This window comes from Aulonocara sp. 'chitande type north' Nkhata Bay, linkage group LG7 (assembly GCF_057382095.1).
Source record: "Aulonocara sp. 'chitande type north' Nkhata Bay isolate Kocher_YH1m ecotype deep benthic linkage group LG7, A_spYH_male_GT1.1, whole genome shotgun sequence".
Classification (NCBI taxonomy): Eukaryota; Metazoa; Chordata; class Actinopteri; order Cichliformes; family Cichlidae; genus Aulonocara; species Aulonocara sp. 'chitande type north' Nkhata Bay.
In genome coordinates this window covers 15,700,971-15,715,694 of record NC_141350.1, presented here as the reverse complement: position 1 = coordinate 15,715,694, position 14,724 = coordinate 15,700,971, and the positions used below count along the sequence as shown (strand labels likewise).

The 14,724-nt window shown below is 41.2% G+C and overlaps 2 protein-coding genes across 10 annotated transcripts in view; both read left to right on the top strand.

Moving 5' to 3' along the window:
* Positions 1-8,483, top strand: part of LOC147324862 (long-chain fatty acid transport protein 2-like) — a 21,504-nt gene extending 13,021 nt beyond the window's left edge. The window contains exons 9-10 of one of the 4 annotated variants that reach the window (XM_086298996.1): positions 2,183-2,381; positions 6,756-8,483. In XM_086298996.1, the coding sequence (XP_086155122.1) occupies positions 2,183-2,381; positions 6,756-6,825 (269 nt within the window). In that variant the 3' untranslated portion in view covers positions 6,826-8,483. Of the gene's footprint in view, positions 1-22; positions 515-2,182; positions 2,382-2,463; positions 2,501-6,755 lie in introns of those variants that run through there. The other 3 variants (XM_086298997.1, XM_086298998.1, XM_086298995.1) reach the window with 3 other exon arrangements.
* LOC147324861 (long-chain fatty acid transport protein 2-like) lies at positions 7,718-14,724 on the top strand. 6 transcript variants are annotated; one of them, XM_086298994.1, is made up of 12 exons: positions 8,249-8,377; positions 9,399-9,527; positions 9,782-10,259; positions 10,403-10,612; positions 10,696-10,851; positions 11,063-11,187; positions 11,284-11,478; positions 11,568-11,658; positions 11,834-12,032; positions 12,111-12,208; positions 13,157-13,287; positions 13,404-14,724. In XM_086298994.1, the coding sequence occupies exons 3-12, from the start codon at positions 9,800-9,802 to the stop codon at positions 13,578-13,580; spliced, it is 1,842 nt and encodes a 613-aa protein (XP_086155120.1). In that variant the 5' UTR covers positions 8,249-8,377; positions 9,399-9,527; positions 9,782-9,799; the 3' UTR covers positions 13,581-14,724. The 6 variants fall into 6 exon arrangements, with proteins under 6 accessions (XP_086155115.1, XP_086155120.1, XP_086155118.1 ...); XM_086298992.1 differs by having other exon boundaries at positions 9,399-9,535; XM_086298993.1 differs by having other exon boundaries at positions 9,399-9,535; positions 9,779-10,259.

The window sequence follows — 14,724 nt, the reverse complement described above, 5'->3', positions numbered from 1 at the left end:
GTTGTACTGTGATTTATTACAGAGGTCACTGGACATTACAGGCACGTTCAAGCTAATAAAGACGAAAGCAGTGGAGCAGGGCTTCAACCCAAATGAAATAACAGACCCACTCTACTTTCTGAATGAAAAAGAGAGGAATTATACTCCACTCACGCCAGATGTATTTGATTCAATTGTAGCAGGAAATATCAAAATATAAAGTGATTTTACTTTTTAAAGGAAAGAAAATCACCTCTGTAAGAAAATCATTGAGATGACAGCGTGGCACTTCTGGCTGCACATTTTGTTGATAAGGTGTTTGAAATTATATCTTTGCCTTCATAATTTGATTTTAGCTGTGATTCTATGCACACATCCTTAATGATTTAGCCTTCTACGGATGTACTGAGCTGTGAGTTCACTCAGTGAATTGTTTCAGTTAAGTAAACGCATTGCTCTGCACCTTCTTCCTTCAATGCATTCTGGTCCGTCCATGTTATATATATTTTTTAATTAAAGACCTACTGATATTGTATGTCTCTTTCACTGCCTTATTTGTAGTTATCATTGGACATTGTAGTTTGTAGACTATGTATGCACTTTGTGTGCACAATATATTTGCAATAATACTAATAATAATAATATTAATATGGGCAAGCGAAGGAACTGATCATCTAATATGATAAATAGTGAGTAACCGGGCTTTAGTGATGTCTTTTTGTACTAAAGGGCTCAAAGTAAATATCCCCCATACCTTTGGATCACCGTCAGTAGCCTGAACTGTTGATGCACGATTTCATGTTGTTTACGCCAAAGTCAGAGTATTTTCAATTCAATTTTATTTATGCAGCACCAAATCAAAACAACAGTCACCTCAAGGTCCTTTATATTGTAAGGTAGACCGTACAATAATACATACAGAGGAAAAACTCAACAATAATACGACTTTGGCGACACCGGAAAGGACAAACTCCCTTTTAACAGGAAGAAACTTCCAGCAGAACCAGGCTCAGGGAGGGGCAGCCATGCTGTGACGGGCTGGGGTGAGAGGAGGAGGAGGACAGGATAAAAAACGTACAGTGGAAGAGAGACAGAGATTAATAACAAGTATCATTCAGTGCAGAGAGGTCTATTAACCCATAGTGAGTGAGAAAGGTGACTAAAGAAGAAATACTCAGTGCATCATGGGAGTCCCCCAGCAGTCTACACCTATTGCAGCATAACTAATGGAGGACTCAGGGTCACCTGATCCAGCCCTAACTATATGCTTCAGCAATAAGGAAAGTTTTAAGCCTAATCTTAAAGTAACGTGTGTTTTGGGATAAGTTGTAGGAATCTTCTACATTGAGGCAGACTGAAAACAGTCAAGAGAGGCAACATCGTCTTAAATGGGACATATGGTCATGTGAAAAAGAACACATCCATAGGACCCTATACAGTCGTTTGACTTGGCAGCCAGGTGCTGCTGAGCAGTAAATTACCTGCTTCCCGGTTCTGGGACGACTACAGAAAATATGCCACAGTCATACAGTACATAGGTGAAATTATCCGTTATCTCTTCTTTTTCTCTTCAAACAGAAACTCAGTAATAAAATCCACAAAGTCAGACTTGCAGTAGGCAACGGGATCAGAGCAGATGTTTGGAGGGACTTTGTGAGACGATTTGGAGAAATTCAAATCAGTGAATTTTATGCATCAACCGAGGGAAAATTTGCTCTGTTGATGCATAGCACTCTGAAATATAGCAGCAAAATGGGAGATCATGGGCGAGACAGGTAAAGATCCATGTTTCAGCTTACACTGTGAAGTATGAAGCAGTGTGTTAGCTTTTTCTTTTGAATTTGTAGATGTTTTTTCCATATGCTGTGATCAAAGACAAAGGAGAGCATTTGAGGGATTCATATGGTTTCTTCATAGAGGTTGAGAAAGGTGTGTTACTTCCAGGAAGGTTATAATGCAAAATATCTTTTTTCTTCTCTTTTCTTCTCAAGTTCTCACCCATGCATCTTTTCAAATGCTATAAACATTTTATATGCCTTAATCCAAACCTACACAGTTCCTTTTCTCAGCCACAGTGTACCTCACCATGCACAAAATGAAAGTTTAAAAGACTCAGAAATGCAATGTCTTTACAGCATGTATCATGCATCTTGCCTTTAAAATATAACAACCCCAAATATGACTTCTCCTGTACTTTGATCAGGTGAACCTGGACTTCTGGTGACTGAAATAACAGCCAAAGCTCCATTCACTGGTTATGTGAGAGACATGAAGCAAACTGAGAAAAAGAAGCTGCACAACGTCTTCAAGAAAGGTGATCTGTACTTCAACACTGGCGACCTGCTGTGCATCGATGAGGATAATTTCATGTACTTCCACGATCGTGTTGACGACACATTCAGGTGAGCGCATGTTTTGAAATAATGCTTAAAAATGTGAGCTCACACAGAGCACTGAAAACAAAAAATGTCAACAAATGGAAAGGAGAGAACATAGCTACAGCTGAGGTGGCCGACATCCTTGTGCTGACTGACTGCGTTAAAGAAGCCACTGTTCATGGAGTCAAAGTGCCAGGTACATGTTGCTTTGTTGCTGCGCTTGCACCAAAACCAAGAAACATATGTTCAAATCAAAGTACACTGCACTTAGTTTGATTACTGAATCAATGATCAAACTGTTTCACAATGTTTTCCAGCATTTTCTTGGCAAAATGTAAAAACACATTCTCAATAGATGGGTAACTTTTAGCTCCAAGATGGTATTAACAAACCTCACCAAACTTTGAATCTTTTATATATTGGTGCATTTATTAAAAATATTTGCTTTACACCAAATATCACTACAGAAAATAATTGGACTCTTCCTCTACATTCACTTCTTTTGTTCTAATCTAGAAATTTTCAGACATTCTAAAAATTTCAATGAGAGGATTATGAAATGTAGTGATCGATCATAAAACCTGCCCTATTTTCTCAGTGGTGTTTGCACTTGGTAGGTCAGTTGAAGTCGTGCTGCGGTCATGAACTTTCACTGATGGATTCGACTTTAGAAGTACGCACGTTTTATTAACTTTAGACTTCGTGACACTAGAGTGCAGCAGGGTTATCCTTCTTTGTCAGTCAGAGGATTGTACCCTATATTTCAGTATAGCTTATCTGAAGCAGTGATCACAGGGGGCAAAGGGTGTACAGGCAAAGAGTTTAAAGCATACCATGATGACTGAATGCAACATTGTGACATTGAAGATAAAAGCTGACAGTGACAATAAATGAGACATCTGAAAGCACCGTAATTTTTAAACGGAGTTAAAATGCTTTTGGTCCAAACTCACTTTATTTTAAATTTAATGCTGCTATAGATTATGACAAACCCCCTTGCTTGTTTCTGGCTATTCAAGAAAACTGCACCATCTACCTCATTTCCATTTGTCATGGGTCTGTGCTGGCAGACCATGTGGAGAGAGGAGGTGGACCCAAATGCAGACACTTGTACCAAATCTATGATTTAACAAAGAGCGAGCCGTTTATTGATGGCTGAATCCGGTCTTTAAGTCTGACATCATTGGCCGTGCTTGGGCCCAAACTCCTCTTCAGGTCCCAAAGTCAAACGAACACTGCAGTATCACTGGGAGTTAAAAACTGTCTAAATCCTTTCATCTGTAATAAAATGATCAGCGTTGCTGCTCTACCAGGTGTAACAATTAAGTTTAACATCCAGGCATCCACGAAAACCAAATTTATGAAATTTAACGGAGTCAGAAGTTAGCAGGGAGTTAGCTTGCTAGTTTCTGTGTGATTCTTACTCTGAATCTGAATAAGTATGCAGGACCACTGAGTGCCGTAAGACCAACTCTTTACTCACTGTATTACCGCCTCCTGGCATGCATTGCCAGTGCGTAACACGTAATTACACAATCGAACAATAAACACATACTGCCCATACAACAAATGTACCAGGGACAATTATGAATACACCACATCTCCCCTTTTAAACAAAAACAGAATATTTCTTTTCTCAGGACAGAACCTTCGAGTGGACTACCTTTTGATAATTTTTTTCTTTTTCAAAGCCAAACAAAAACATCTGGCAAACAAACTGCATCACATTTTTAACCTTTTGTTTTTATTTCCTTTTTTCATTTCTCTCTTCTTCTTTTTTTGACAACTCTTTTTGATTTGTTTTACTCTGCTCTACAAAACCATTGTAACACAGTTATATAACAACAACCTTTTTTTTTCTCTTATAGATCTAACTTTTTAGCTTTAACTATTGCCCTCCCTGACTTGGTTCAGACAACATCAGCGTTAACAGGTGTAGCAGGGATTACACTGGGTGTTTGTGGTTTCTGCAACACAGGCACATTAGCAGGTTCGTGCACTGGTGAACTTAAAGGAATCAAATGCATGTGATTACGCCTCACAGTCCCTTGTGGTAACTCCACTGTGTATGATCGTGGTATAGAGTGATTTTAGATAACAGTGCCTGGAGTTTTGACATCGGCACCCAAACTTGCTCTCCAGGGGACAGGCTGCATAAAGGTTTTGCACGGTGGCGCCTGTTAGACATTGCCATGTCCATCATCCTCTTCTCCCTTTCCTTTTGAGCAAGCAGTGCGCCGTCCGGCAGTGTACGCTCCAGCTGCGATGGAAGTGTTGGCCGTGTGGTTCGCAGACGTCTGCCCATTAAAAGCTCAGTCAGCTGTATCCGGCCTGGAGTGGTGTAGCTCTATAGGCAAGAAGAGCTAGATAAGGATCAGCTGCTTTTTTCAGAAGATTTTTTACAGTCTGTACAGCACGTTCTGCTTCTGAGCACCATCTCAGAGATTTCTTGACTCAGCCCGGGCCACCACACTGTTTGGCGTGCACAAGCTTTACATTTTACAACACCTTGATGTCCTTCGTGTAGTTTTTCCAGCACCTTGTTTCTCATCGCTGAAGGAATGACAAGCCGTGTATCTTTTAGCAAAAGGCCGTCTTGTGAGCGTGGCTCGGTCAGGCCAGTAATTTCTCAGTAAAGGCTCTTGTTTTGCATGTTCTGGCCAGCCTTGGGTGCACATGTCCATGACGCGAGCACAAACACTGTCGCTTTTCAGTTGTTCCTTCAGTGTTTGCATATATGAGGAACTGACAGGCATGTTTGTTACAATACTGTCCACTTATACAGGGAGTGCAGAATTATTAGGCAAATGAGTATTTTGTCCACATCATCCTCTTCATGCATGTTGTCCTACTCCAAGCTGTATAGGCTCGAAAGCCTACTACCAATTAAGCATATTAGGTGATGTGCATCTCTGTAATGAGAAGGGGTGTGGTCTAATGACATCAACACCCTATATCAGGTGTGCATAATTATTAGGCAACATCCTTTCCTTTGGTAAAATGGGTCAAAAGAAGGACTTGACAGGCTCAGAAAAGTCAAAAATAGTGAGATATCTTGCAGAGGGATGCAGCAGTCTCAAAATTGCAAAGCTTCTGAAGCGTGATCATCGAACAATCAAGCGTTTCATTCAAAATAGTCAACAGGGTCGCAAGAAGCGTGTGGAAAAACCAAGGCGCAAAATAACTGCCCATGAACTGAGAAAAGTCAAGCGTGCAGCTGCCAAGATGCCACTTGCCACCAGTTTGGCCATATTTCAGAGCTGCAACATCACTGGAGTCCCCAAAAGCACAAAGTGTGCAATACTCAGAGACATGGCCAAGGTAAGAAAGGCTGAAAGACGACCACCACTGAACAAGACACACAAGCTGAAACGTCAAGACTGGGCCAAGAAATATCTCAAGACTGGTTTTTCTAAGGTTTTATGGACTGATGAAATGAGAGTGAGTCTTGATGGGCCAGATGGATGGGCCCGTGGCTGGATTGGTAAAGGGCAGAGAGCTCCAGTCCGACTCAGACGCCAGCAAGGTGGAGGTGGAGTACTGGTTTGGGCTGGTATCATCAAAGATGAGCTTGTGGGGCCTTTTCGGGTTGAGGATGGAGTCAAGCTCAACTCCCAGTCCTACTGCCAGTTTCTGGAAGACACCTTCTTCAAGCAGTGGTACAGGAAGAAGTCTGCATCCTTCAAGAAAAACATGATTTTCATGCAGGACAATGCTCCATCACACGCGTCCAAGTACTCCACAGCGTGGCTGGCAAGAAAGGGTATAAAAGAAGAAAAACTAATGACATGGCCACCTTGTTCACCTGATCTGAACCCCATTGAGAACCTGTGGTCCATCATCAAATGTGAGATTTACAAGGAGGGAAAACAGTACACCTCTCTGAACAGTGTCTGGGAGGCTGTGGTTGCTGCTGCACGCAATGTTGATGGTGAACAGATCCAAACACTGACAGAATCCATGGATGGCAGGCTTTTGAGTGTCCTTGCAAAGAAAGGTGGCTATATTGGTCACTGATTTGTTTTTGTTTTGTTTTTGAATGTCAGAAATGTATATTTGTGAATGTGGAGATGTTATATTGGTTTCACTGGTAAAAATAAATGATTGAAATGGGTATATATTTGTTTTTGTTAAGTTGCCTAATAATTATGCACAGTAATAGTCACCTGCACACACAGATATCCCCCTAAAATAGCTAAAACTAAAAACAAACTAAAAACTACTTCCAAAAACATTCAGCTTTGATATTAATGAGTTTTTTGGGTTCATTGAGAACATGGTTGTTGTTCAATAATAACATTATTCCTCAAAAATACAACTTGACTAATAATTCTGCTCTCCCTGTATGTCTGTGCTTTCCATTAGCTCTTTGTCTGACATGTTCACTGTTTTTTTCAGAGGCGAGCGGGACAAAGTATCTGCTGTCCAGAGCGATTTCCCTGGGGCGTACTGCACATTGTACGAGTAACGCATGAGTCTCATTCTGAATCGCTAGATCCTGGGTGGCAAGAGATCCAGAGCTTGTCCTCCCAGTAAGGAAACGAGAGGTTTGTGGTCCGTTTCGAGACAAAAATGTTTACCAATCAGGAAATCACGAAATCGCTCAAACGCCCATGTAGACTAGACGCCAGTGCCTCTTTTTCTACTTGTGCCTATCGTGGTTCAGTAGGAGAAAGGGACCTCGATGCATACGCCACTGGTCGCCATCCTTCTTCCCACAGCTGCAAAAGAACACCTGCGAGACCATAGGATGAACCATCTGCTGATACTTTAATGTCTCTGTTGGGGTCATACATTGCGAGCACTGGGGGTGAGGTCAGGGCATCTCTTAATGTTTTGAAAGCTCTCGCTTGGTCAGTTCCCCCAGTACCATGCATTCTTTGTGGAAAGAAGATCTCGCAGGGCTTTGTCTTTTTCAGCTAAATGGGGGATGAACTTGCCCACTTGATTCACCATGCCCAGAAAACTGCGCAACTCTGACACATTAGTTGGCTCCGTCATTTCTGTAATCATAATACAAAAGGGACATGAAATTTAAAATGCTAGGTCAAAAAACCCAGCCCATGACATCATGCTTTGTCCTGTAGTGTGTTTGTCATGTTTCATATGTTTTGTCATTGTTTAACTTTTGTCTTCAGGTCAGGAGGGAAGAGCCGGGATGCAAATTATTGAGATGACAGCGTTGCACTTCTGGCTGCACATTTTAATGACAAGGTGTTTTAAATGATCTTTGCCTTCATAATAATTTTATTAAAGCTGTGATTTCATACACACACCCTCCATATCCATATCTATATCCATAGAGATCGTCTGTAATCCCTGGGCAACAGCAGCAAGTTGTGAACAGAAGTTAAGCTTCCAATAAATTGTGGATAACATAAACCCAACATATAAACTGTTTTGTTTTGTATCTGATTTTTCTTCTTCTTCTTCTTTTTGCTGCAGAGATATTGAAACAGGTGCAAAGTTGTTTGCAACTTGTGAATTTTGACTCGAGGGTGAGTCATCTCAAGAGTAACAAATCTTTTGATGCATGTTTAAAGATTTGTTTGAACATCTATATGTCATGGTCCTGAGTCTGCCGACTCAGTGTTTTGTGTCTCTTTATGCTTTTGTTTATTCTGAGTATGTATTCTGTTATGATTTGCCATTTGTTAGGTTTCTGTTCTGTGCTTGCCCTGGTCCCACGTCTGTGTTCTGTCTGTCTATGGTGTCACACTGTCTGTTTGTGAATCTGTCTGTTTAGTTCAGTGTCTTATCTGGTTCTCTGTGTCTGAGTTTCCTGTTTTATTCTGAAGGTCCCCGTCTCATGTGAGTGTGTTCAGTTTACGTTTCCCCTGTCTCGCCAGCTCCGACTTCTCCCAGGTGTGTTGCCCTCCTGTTTCTCATCCCCTGATTACTGCTGTGTGTATTTAAGCCCTGTGTGTTCTCCTGCCTGCTGCCGGTTCGTCTGTGTTCCACGGTGTTTCGTTCCTCTCACTGCGCCTCTCTGCCCCGCACCTCGTTTCGTGTGTTCTCAGGTTTGTTATTTAGTTTTCCCAGTTTAGGTTTCTTTAGTTACTTGTCATCCCTCACTGCCTGTTTGCCATTACACCACCTTGTAAATAAATGTCACTCGAATCATCAGTCATTGCCTGCATTTTGGGTCCTCCTTTCCCCCAACACCACACGGCTCGCCTCGGCAGCCGTGACACTATAAATCTGACCATACACACACACATACACACACACACATACACACAGTAATAAACTATACTGCTAAAGTAATAGACCACTTAAAAGCTTTTAGACAGAAGCAGATTTACTCAAAACTGACTGAGAGGTCCAAAACTGCACTGAATTTAGCTTTTGAAGTGTTACTCCTGATATGGAATTTAGCCTGCGTTTGTTTACACAAGGCAATAAAGCAGTAAGAAACATACATATTCACTAGAGTTAATCAGGAACCTCCTCTATACATACTTTGTAAATATGTAAACTCCAGCCAGCAGCAGGTTACGAAATCCTCTCTGACATCTTTGAAGCTCAATAATTAACAGCTGTCTGGCTTTTCTGGCACACAACTTCTTGTTACTATTACTAATATTTCCACAACAGATACATGTTAATTGGAATTTATACAGTTGAAACTTAGGACCACTGGGAAAAACATAAACTGGGGATCATAACGTTTAGAATGTTTTGCTGTTAGGAGGGACTGTCAAAGCTGCTGTCCTGTTGGCGCTGCCTCAAGTCATAAAACAGAGGCCTCGACCAGATTTCCTGCAGCTTCTCACATTCAGAGCCAGGAGTAGGCTCTCTGTGCATACTCCTCTTTGTATGCACAAACGTCTCGGTATGAGGAGTCTTCTTAGTAATCTCATTATAAACAGTGAGGTCAGAAACATCGGGGCCTTGACTGCCTAATTCCCCGATGTTGCTGGCTGATGCAGCGGACACAGAAAAGGGTTTCACTTTCCTTCTAGACAGTTATTGTTGATAGTCAGAGTATTTGGTGCTAGTTAAAGGGTTCCTCTGAATTTTTGCCTTGTGCCCCAACAGACTCACCAGTGGCTCTTGGCAAAACTGCAAGTTAAAGGTTAACTTGCACCTGCCCTTCTGTGTGAGCGAACACAGCCCAGCAAAAGCTTAGCTGAGATCCGACAATCTCCAGCCTGTCTTCACGTTCAGGTCATCAGGTGCTACCCTCTCACCATCTGTTTGGGCTTCATTTTGGTCCACTAGCACAATCTAAAGTGGTCACTCGGTATAAAGCCAGTGAAAGGCCTAAAACACGTGAAAGCAGTATGTTATACTGTAAATCATTGATGCAGCTCATCTGGTTGTTCACTAGCAATACAAAATGCTTTTCAACCTTTGGAATTTCTCAGTGCTCCTCCTCCAGCTCCACATGCCTTTTTATACCTCTGCTTTGTCTTCAGCAGGACAGCTGTGAGACAAACATGTTGGTCTGGACAGTGTGTGCGGCTTTGATTGCATGTGGCGTTTTACTCCGCCATTCTTCCTTCCTCCAGGATGTCCAATTCGTGCTCACTAAAATAAAAGTAAGGCGGTTCATCGAAAAGTGCGTGCAGACTAATTACTCAATCCTGGACCGCTTTTTAGAGCTGGTGAAGACGCAGCCGCACAAGCCTTTCGTTTATTTTAAAGATGAAACGTTCACCTACCGGGACGCAGACGTCCTGAGCAACAAAGTTGCGAGAGCGTTTCTGCAGGCTGGATGCGTAAAAGAAGGAGACACGGTGGCGCTGTTCCTGGGGAACCAGCCGATGTTCCTGTGGCTCTGGTTGGGTTTGGTGAAGATTGGATGTGCTGGAGCTTTGCTCAACTCCAACATCAGATCCAAGTCTCTGCTACACTGCCTCAACTGCAGCGGAGCCACAACTCTGGTAGCAGCTGAAGGTAGTACCTGCATTTCTGTCTGCTTTTCCAAGCAATGGAGACAGTAGAGAGCTCATTTACTCAACATTAAATAACCAGATAAATACATAAATAAATAATCTGACAGGCCTGGAGTTCATCAATTGTATGAAACAATTTTCTAGACTTGCTGGATGCAGTGAAGGAGGTGCTGCCCCATCTTCACGAACAGCAGATCAATGTTTTCATCTTAGCTGACAGATGTGAAGTTACAGGTGTGGAAAGCTTCATTGATAAAATGAATCAGGCTTCCTCTGAGCCTATACCCAAGGAGTTAAGGTCCCATTTAACCATGCAGAGTCCAGCAGCCTACATATACACCTCAGGGACAACAGGTAAACTACTTACTGAGATTCACGATGCATCAGTGAAAGAAACAGAAGATTCGCCACCTGAGCCTCTGGCTTGTCTTTAACAGGTCTCCCTAAAGCAGCTTTGATCACTCAAGGCAGAGTGTGGACCATGTCTTTACTTCTGCCTTCATCAGGAGTGAACTCCAAAGATGTGATTTATGATACCCTCCCTCTTTATCACAGCACCGGCTTCCTTGTCTTCACTGGGGCCATTGAGAGGGGTATGAACTCTTTGGATATATAATATTGTGTTTTTTAGATATATGATTGGTGTATGACTTTATTTTATTTATTTTTTTAACCAATGTAATATAAAAACCATAGTTACATATATGTAACTATATGTTACATATTTGTTGAAAAACCCAAAATTTTGACTACTTCCACTGCTACTCTTTAAAGTGTGCTGTTGTCATCTATTGTTGTGTGCAGGTATTCCTGTTGTTCTGAGGAGTAAGTTTTCTGCTTCCCAGTTCTGGGACGACTGCAGAAAATATAATGTCACTGTCATACAGTACATAGGTGAAATTATGCGTTATCTCTGCAACACTCCACAGGTTTGTGCCAACACAGCACCAACATTAATACTACTGTCTCACACAGAAAGCTTTAAAAAACTAACAAACGCATGCTCTTCTTTTCTCTTCAAACAGAAACTCAGTGATAAAAACCACAAAGTCAGACTTGCAGTAGGCAACGGGATCAGAGCAGATGTTTGGAGGGACTTTGTGAGACGATTTGGGGAAATTCAAATCAGAGAATTTTACGGAGCAACTGAGGGAAACTTTGCTCTGTTGAATTATAGCAGCAAGATGGGAGCTCTTGGGCGACACACCTTCCTGCACAAGGTAAAAGTCCATGTTTCAGCTCACATTAAGAAGTAAAACCTGTCACTCATGAAGCAGTGTTTTAGCTTTTTTTTTTTTTAAACTTACAGATGTTTTTTCCATATGCTGTGATCAAATATGACATAGACAAAGAAGAACCTTTGAGGGATTCTTCTGGTTTTTGCATGGAGGTTCAGAGAGGTGTGTTACTTGCAGGATGCTTACAAAACCAAAGATTCTTTGTTTCCTGTCCTTTTATTTATATTTCTAAAGTTCTCACCCATGCATCTTTAAAAATAAGTATTTATTGAAATCTCATTAATATTGACTTTAAATATAACAACCCCAAATATGACTTCTCCTGTACTTTGATCAGGTGAACCTGGACTTCTGGTGACTAAAATAACAGCCAAAGCTCCATTCATTGGTTATGTGAGAGACATGAAGCAAACTGAGAAAAAGAAGCTGCGTAACATCTTCAAGAAAGGTGATCTGTACTTCAACACTGGCGACCTGCTGCGCATCGATGAGGATAATTTCATGTACTTCCACGATCGTGTTGGCGACACATTCAGGTGAGTGCATGTTTTGAAATAATGCTTAAAAATGTGAGCTCACACAGAGCACTGAAAAAATACAAAAATTACCAACAGATGGAAAGGAGAGAACGTAGCTACAGCTGAGGTGGCCGACATCCTCGCGCTGGCTGACTGCATTAAAGAAGCCAATGTTTACGGAGTCAAAGTGCCAGGTACATGTTGCTTTGTTGCTGCGCTTGTGCCAAAACCAAGAAACACATGCTACTGAATCAATGATCAAATTGTTTAACAATGATATCCAATGAATTCTTTTTAAAACAAAAAGGAGCTCTAAGATGGCATTACCAAACCTCACCAAACTTTGAATCTTTATATATAGCCGTACAAAATATGGGGGGGGGGGGCAATGTTTGCTGCTTGTTGCTCTGTGCTCCATCCAGATGATCCCGCACTACTTCAATAATTTTGTAGTCCAAGATCTGAGGATACAAATTCATGACTGATAGTGATCCATTGTATGTTTTTCTATCCAACTTGTTTTTACTACATTGGCAGTGTGTTTGGGGTCATTGTGAGGCAGAAAAATGAAGCTCTTGTCAATCAAATGCTTTCCAAATACTTCTGCATGGTGGATTAAAATCAGACCATACTATTCTGCATTCATAATTCCATCAATTTCCAAACAATGGCTGAAATGCAGCCCCAAACCAGCCTCCATTGTGTCTGTAAACACTCAATGTTGTGCTTCTCTCCTCACCTCCTTCGTATATGTTCATGATGGCATGAACCAGAAATTTCATATGTAGATTCATCCCTCCATAACACCTGTCACCACCGATTTTTAGTCTAGTTCTTGTATAATGTGGCATACCTTAGCCTTTTCTCCCTGTTTCACATCCTTTGAATGGCTTCTTGACAGCCACTCTTCTATTGAGATTTCTGATGAGGCTTCTATGAACAGTAGATGGATCAACTTTCCTATTTCTTAAGGACATAACTTTCAGATGTTGTTCATCTGCTGTAGGTTTCTTAGCCCTGTCCTTTTCTTTTGTCCTCCACTTGTCCAGCTTCCTGAGAATTTTTTGACACACTATTGTGAGATTAGCAATACTGAACTTCAGTTAACTCCTGTTTTGTGACTGTTTAACTTTTGTCTCCAGGCCAGGAGGGAAGAGCCGGGATGGCTGCTGTTACTTTGAGAGATGGACTGAAGTTTGACTCCACGGCTGTTTTTAAACATGTCGAGGACTTCCTGCCGTCCTACGCCAGGCCACGCTTTCTGAGGATTCAAGTATGTTTACTGCAGTTATTTTACACTTTTACAAATGCATTTGTGGGTAAGCCTCTTTGTTGCCATAGTGATTTATTTAGCCCACTAATGATTGGTTGTACTGTGATTTATTACAGAGGTCACTGGACATTACAGGCACGTTCAAGCTAATAAAGACGAAAGTAGTGGAGCAGGGCTTCAACCCAAATGAAATAACAGACCCACTCTACTTTCTGAATGAAAAAGAGAAGAACTATACTCCACTCACGCCAGATGTATTTGATTCAATTATAGCAGGAGACGTCAAAATATAAAGTGATTTTACTTTTGAAGAAAAAAATCCACCTTTTCACACACAAGCGAATCATTTGTTGTGTCACTTCTGGTTACACATTTTAATGACAAGGTGTAAAGCATAAATTTATTTTTTGTTCTTTCATGCACACCCCCCATGTTTGAGTTTGATGTACCAATCTGTGAGTGTGGTGATGGGTTCACTAGTTTATTAAATGGATTGCTGTACACCTCCTTCCTGCATTGCATTCTGGTCCGTGTAGGCTTTTGGCAGTGTGGGAGCAAACATATCTTTCTGTCACACATTCTGCTCTCTTTAATATTCATTTAAAACCTCCACACCAAAAGTTTATGCTTTTGTAAGTGGATTTATTCAGTGGCGTAATTCAGCTCATACAGCTGGTTTCATGCAGAATGTATACCCTGAATAACTTTATCTAGTCTTATGTCCCAGAAGCTCACACCAGCTCCCAGCGTAGGTGCTCTTTTTTCACCCTCTGGTTGAGTGATTCGTAGTGTTCAGGAGGCCTGGATTAAAGCCATGGAGCTCAGGCAGGGGAGAGCAAGCTCATTAACCACAGGGTCACTGATGTTAAAAAGGGAATCATAAATGGGGGAATAAAAAATGTTTCTTTCAGTGGTATAATATATTATGCTATTTCTGCCACTGTCCACAAGTCCATCCATCACTTTTGTCCAGTGACTTGCTGTCGATGGATTACCACGGCCCTCGAGAACATGCACAGAAAGATATTTTGTCAACATACAGCAAACTGTAGTGCAGCATTTTACAGGGATGCACGCACATTTTAGGCAGCATTAAACCACAATTGTTCTGAATCTGGCTCAAATTTGAGTGTCAGGATTTAAAGCATCTCCTTTGTCCATCTCACATATCAGATAAGCTGTAAGACACCCAGGAAATGCATTAAATGTATAACACTTTAAATTCATTATATTATTAATTCCTTTCTGATGCCACCCATCAGTTAAATGTCAGGTTACTCAAGAGTTGGTTTGCTGCTGGTAATAACTCTCAACTCCTTGAAGAAACGTAACCATGGCATTTGAACATGTTTATATCAAATCTGTCTTTTCTTTCTTTTTTTAAAAAATATTAGCGATCTGATCACATTTTATAATTAAATGAAAAGTGCCGACGGA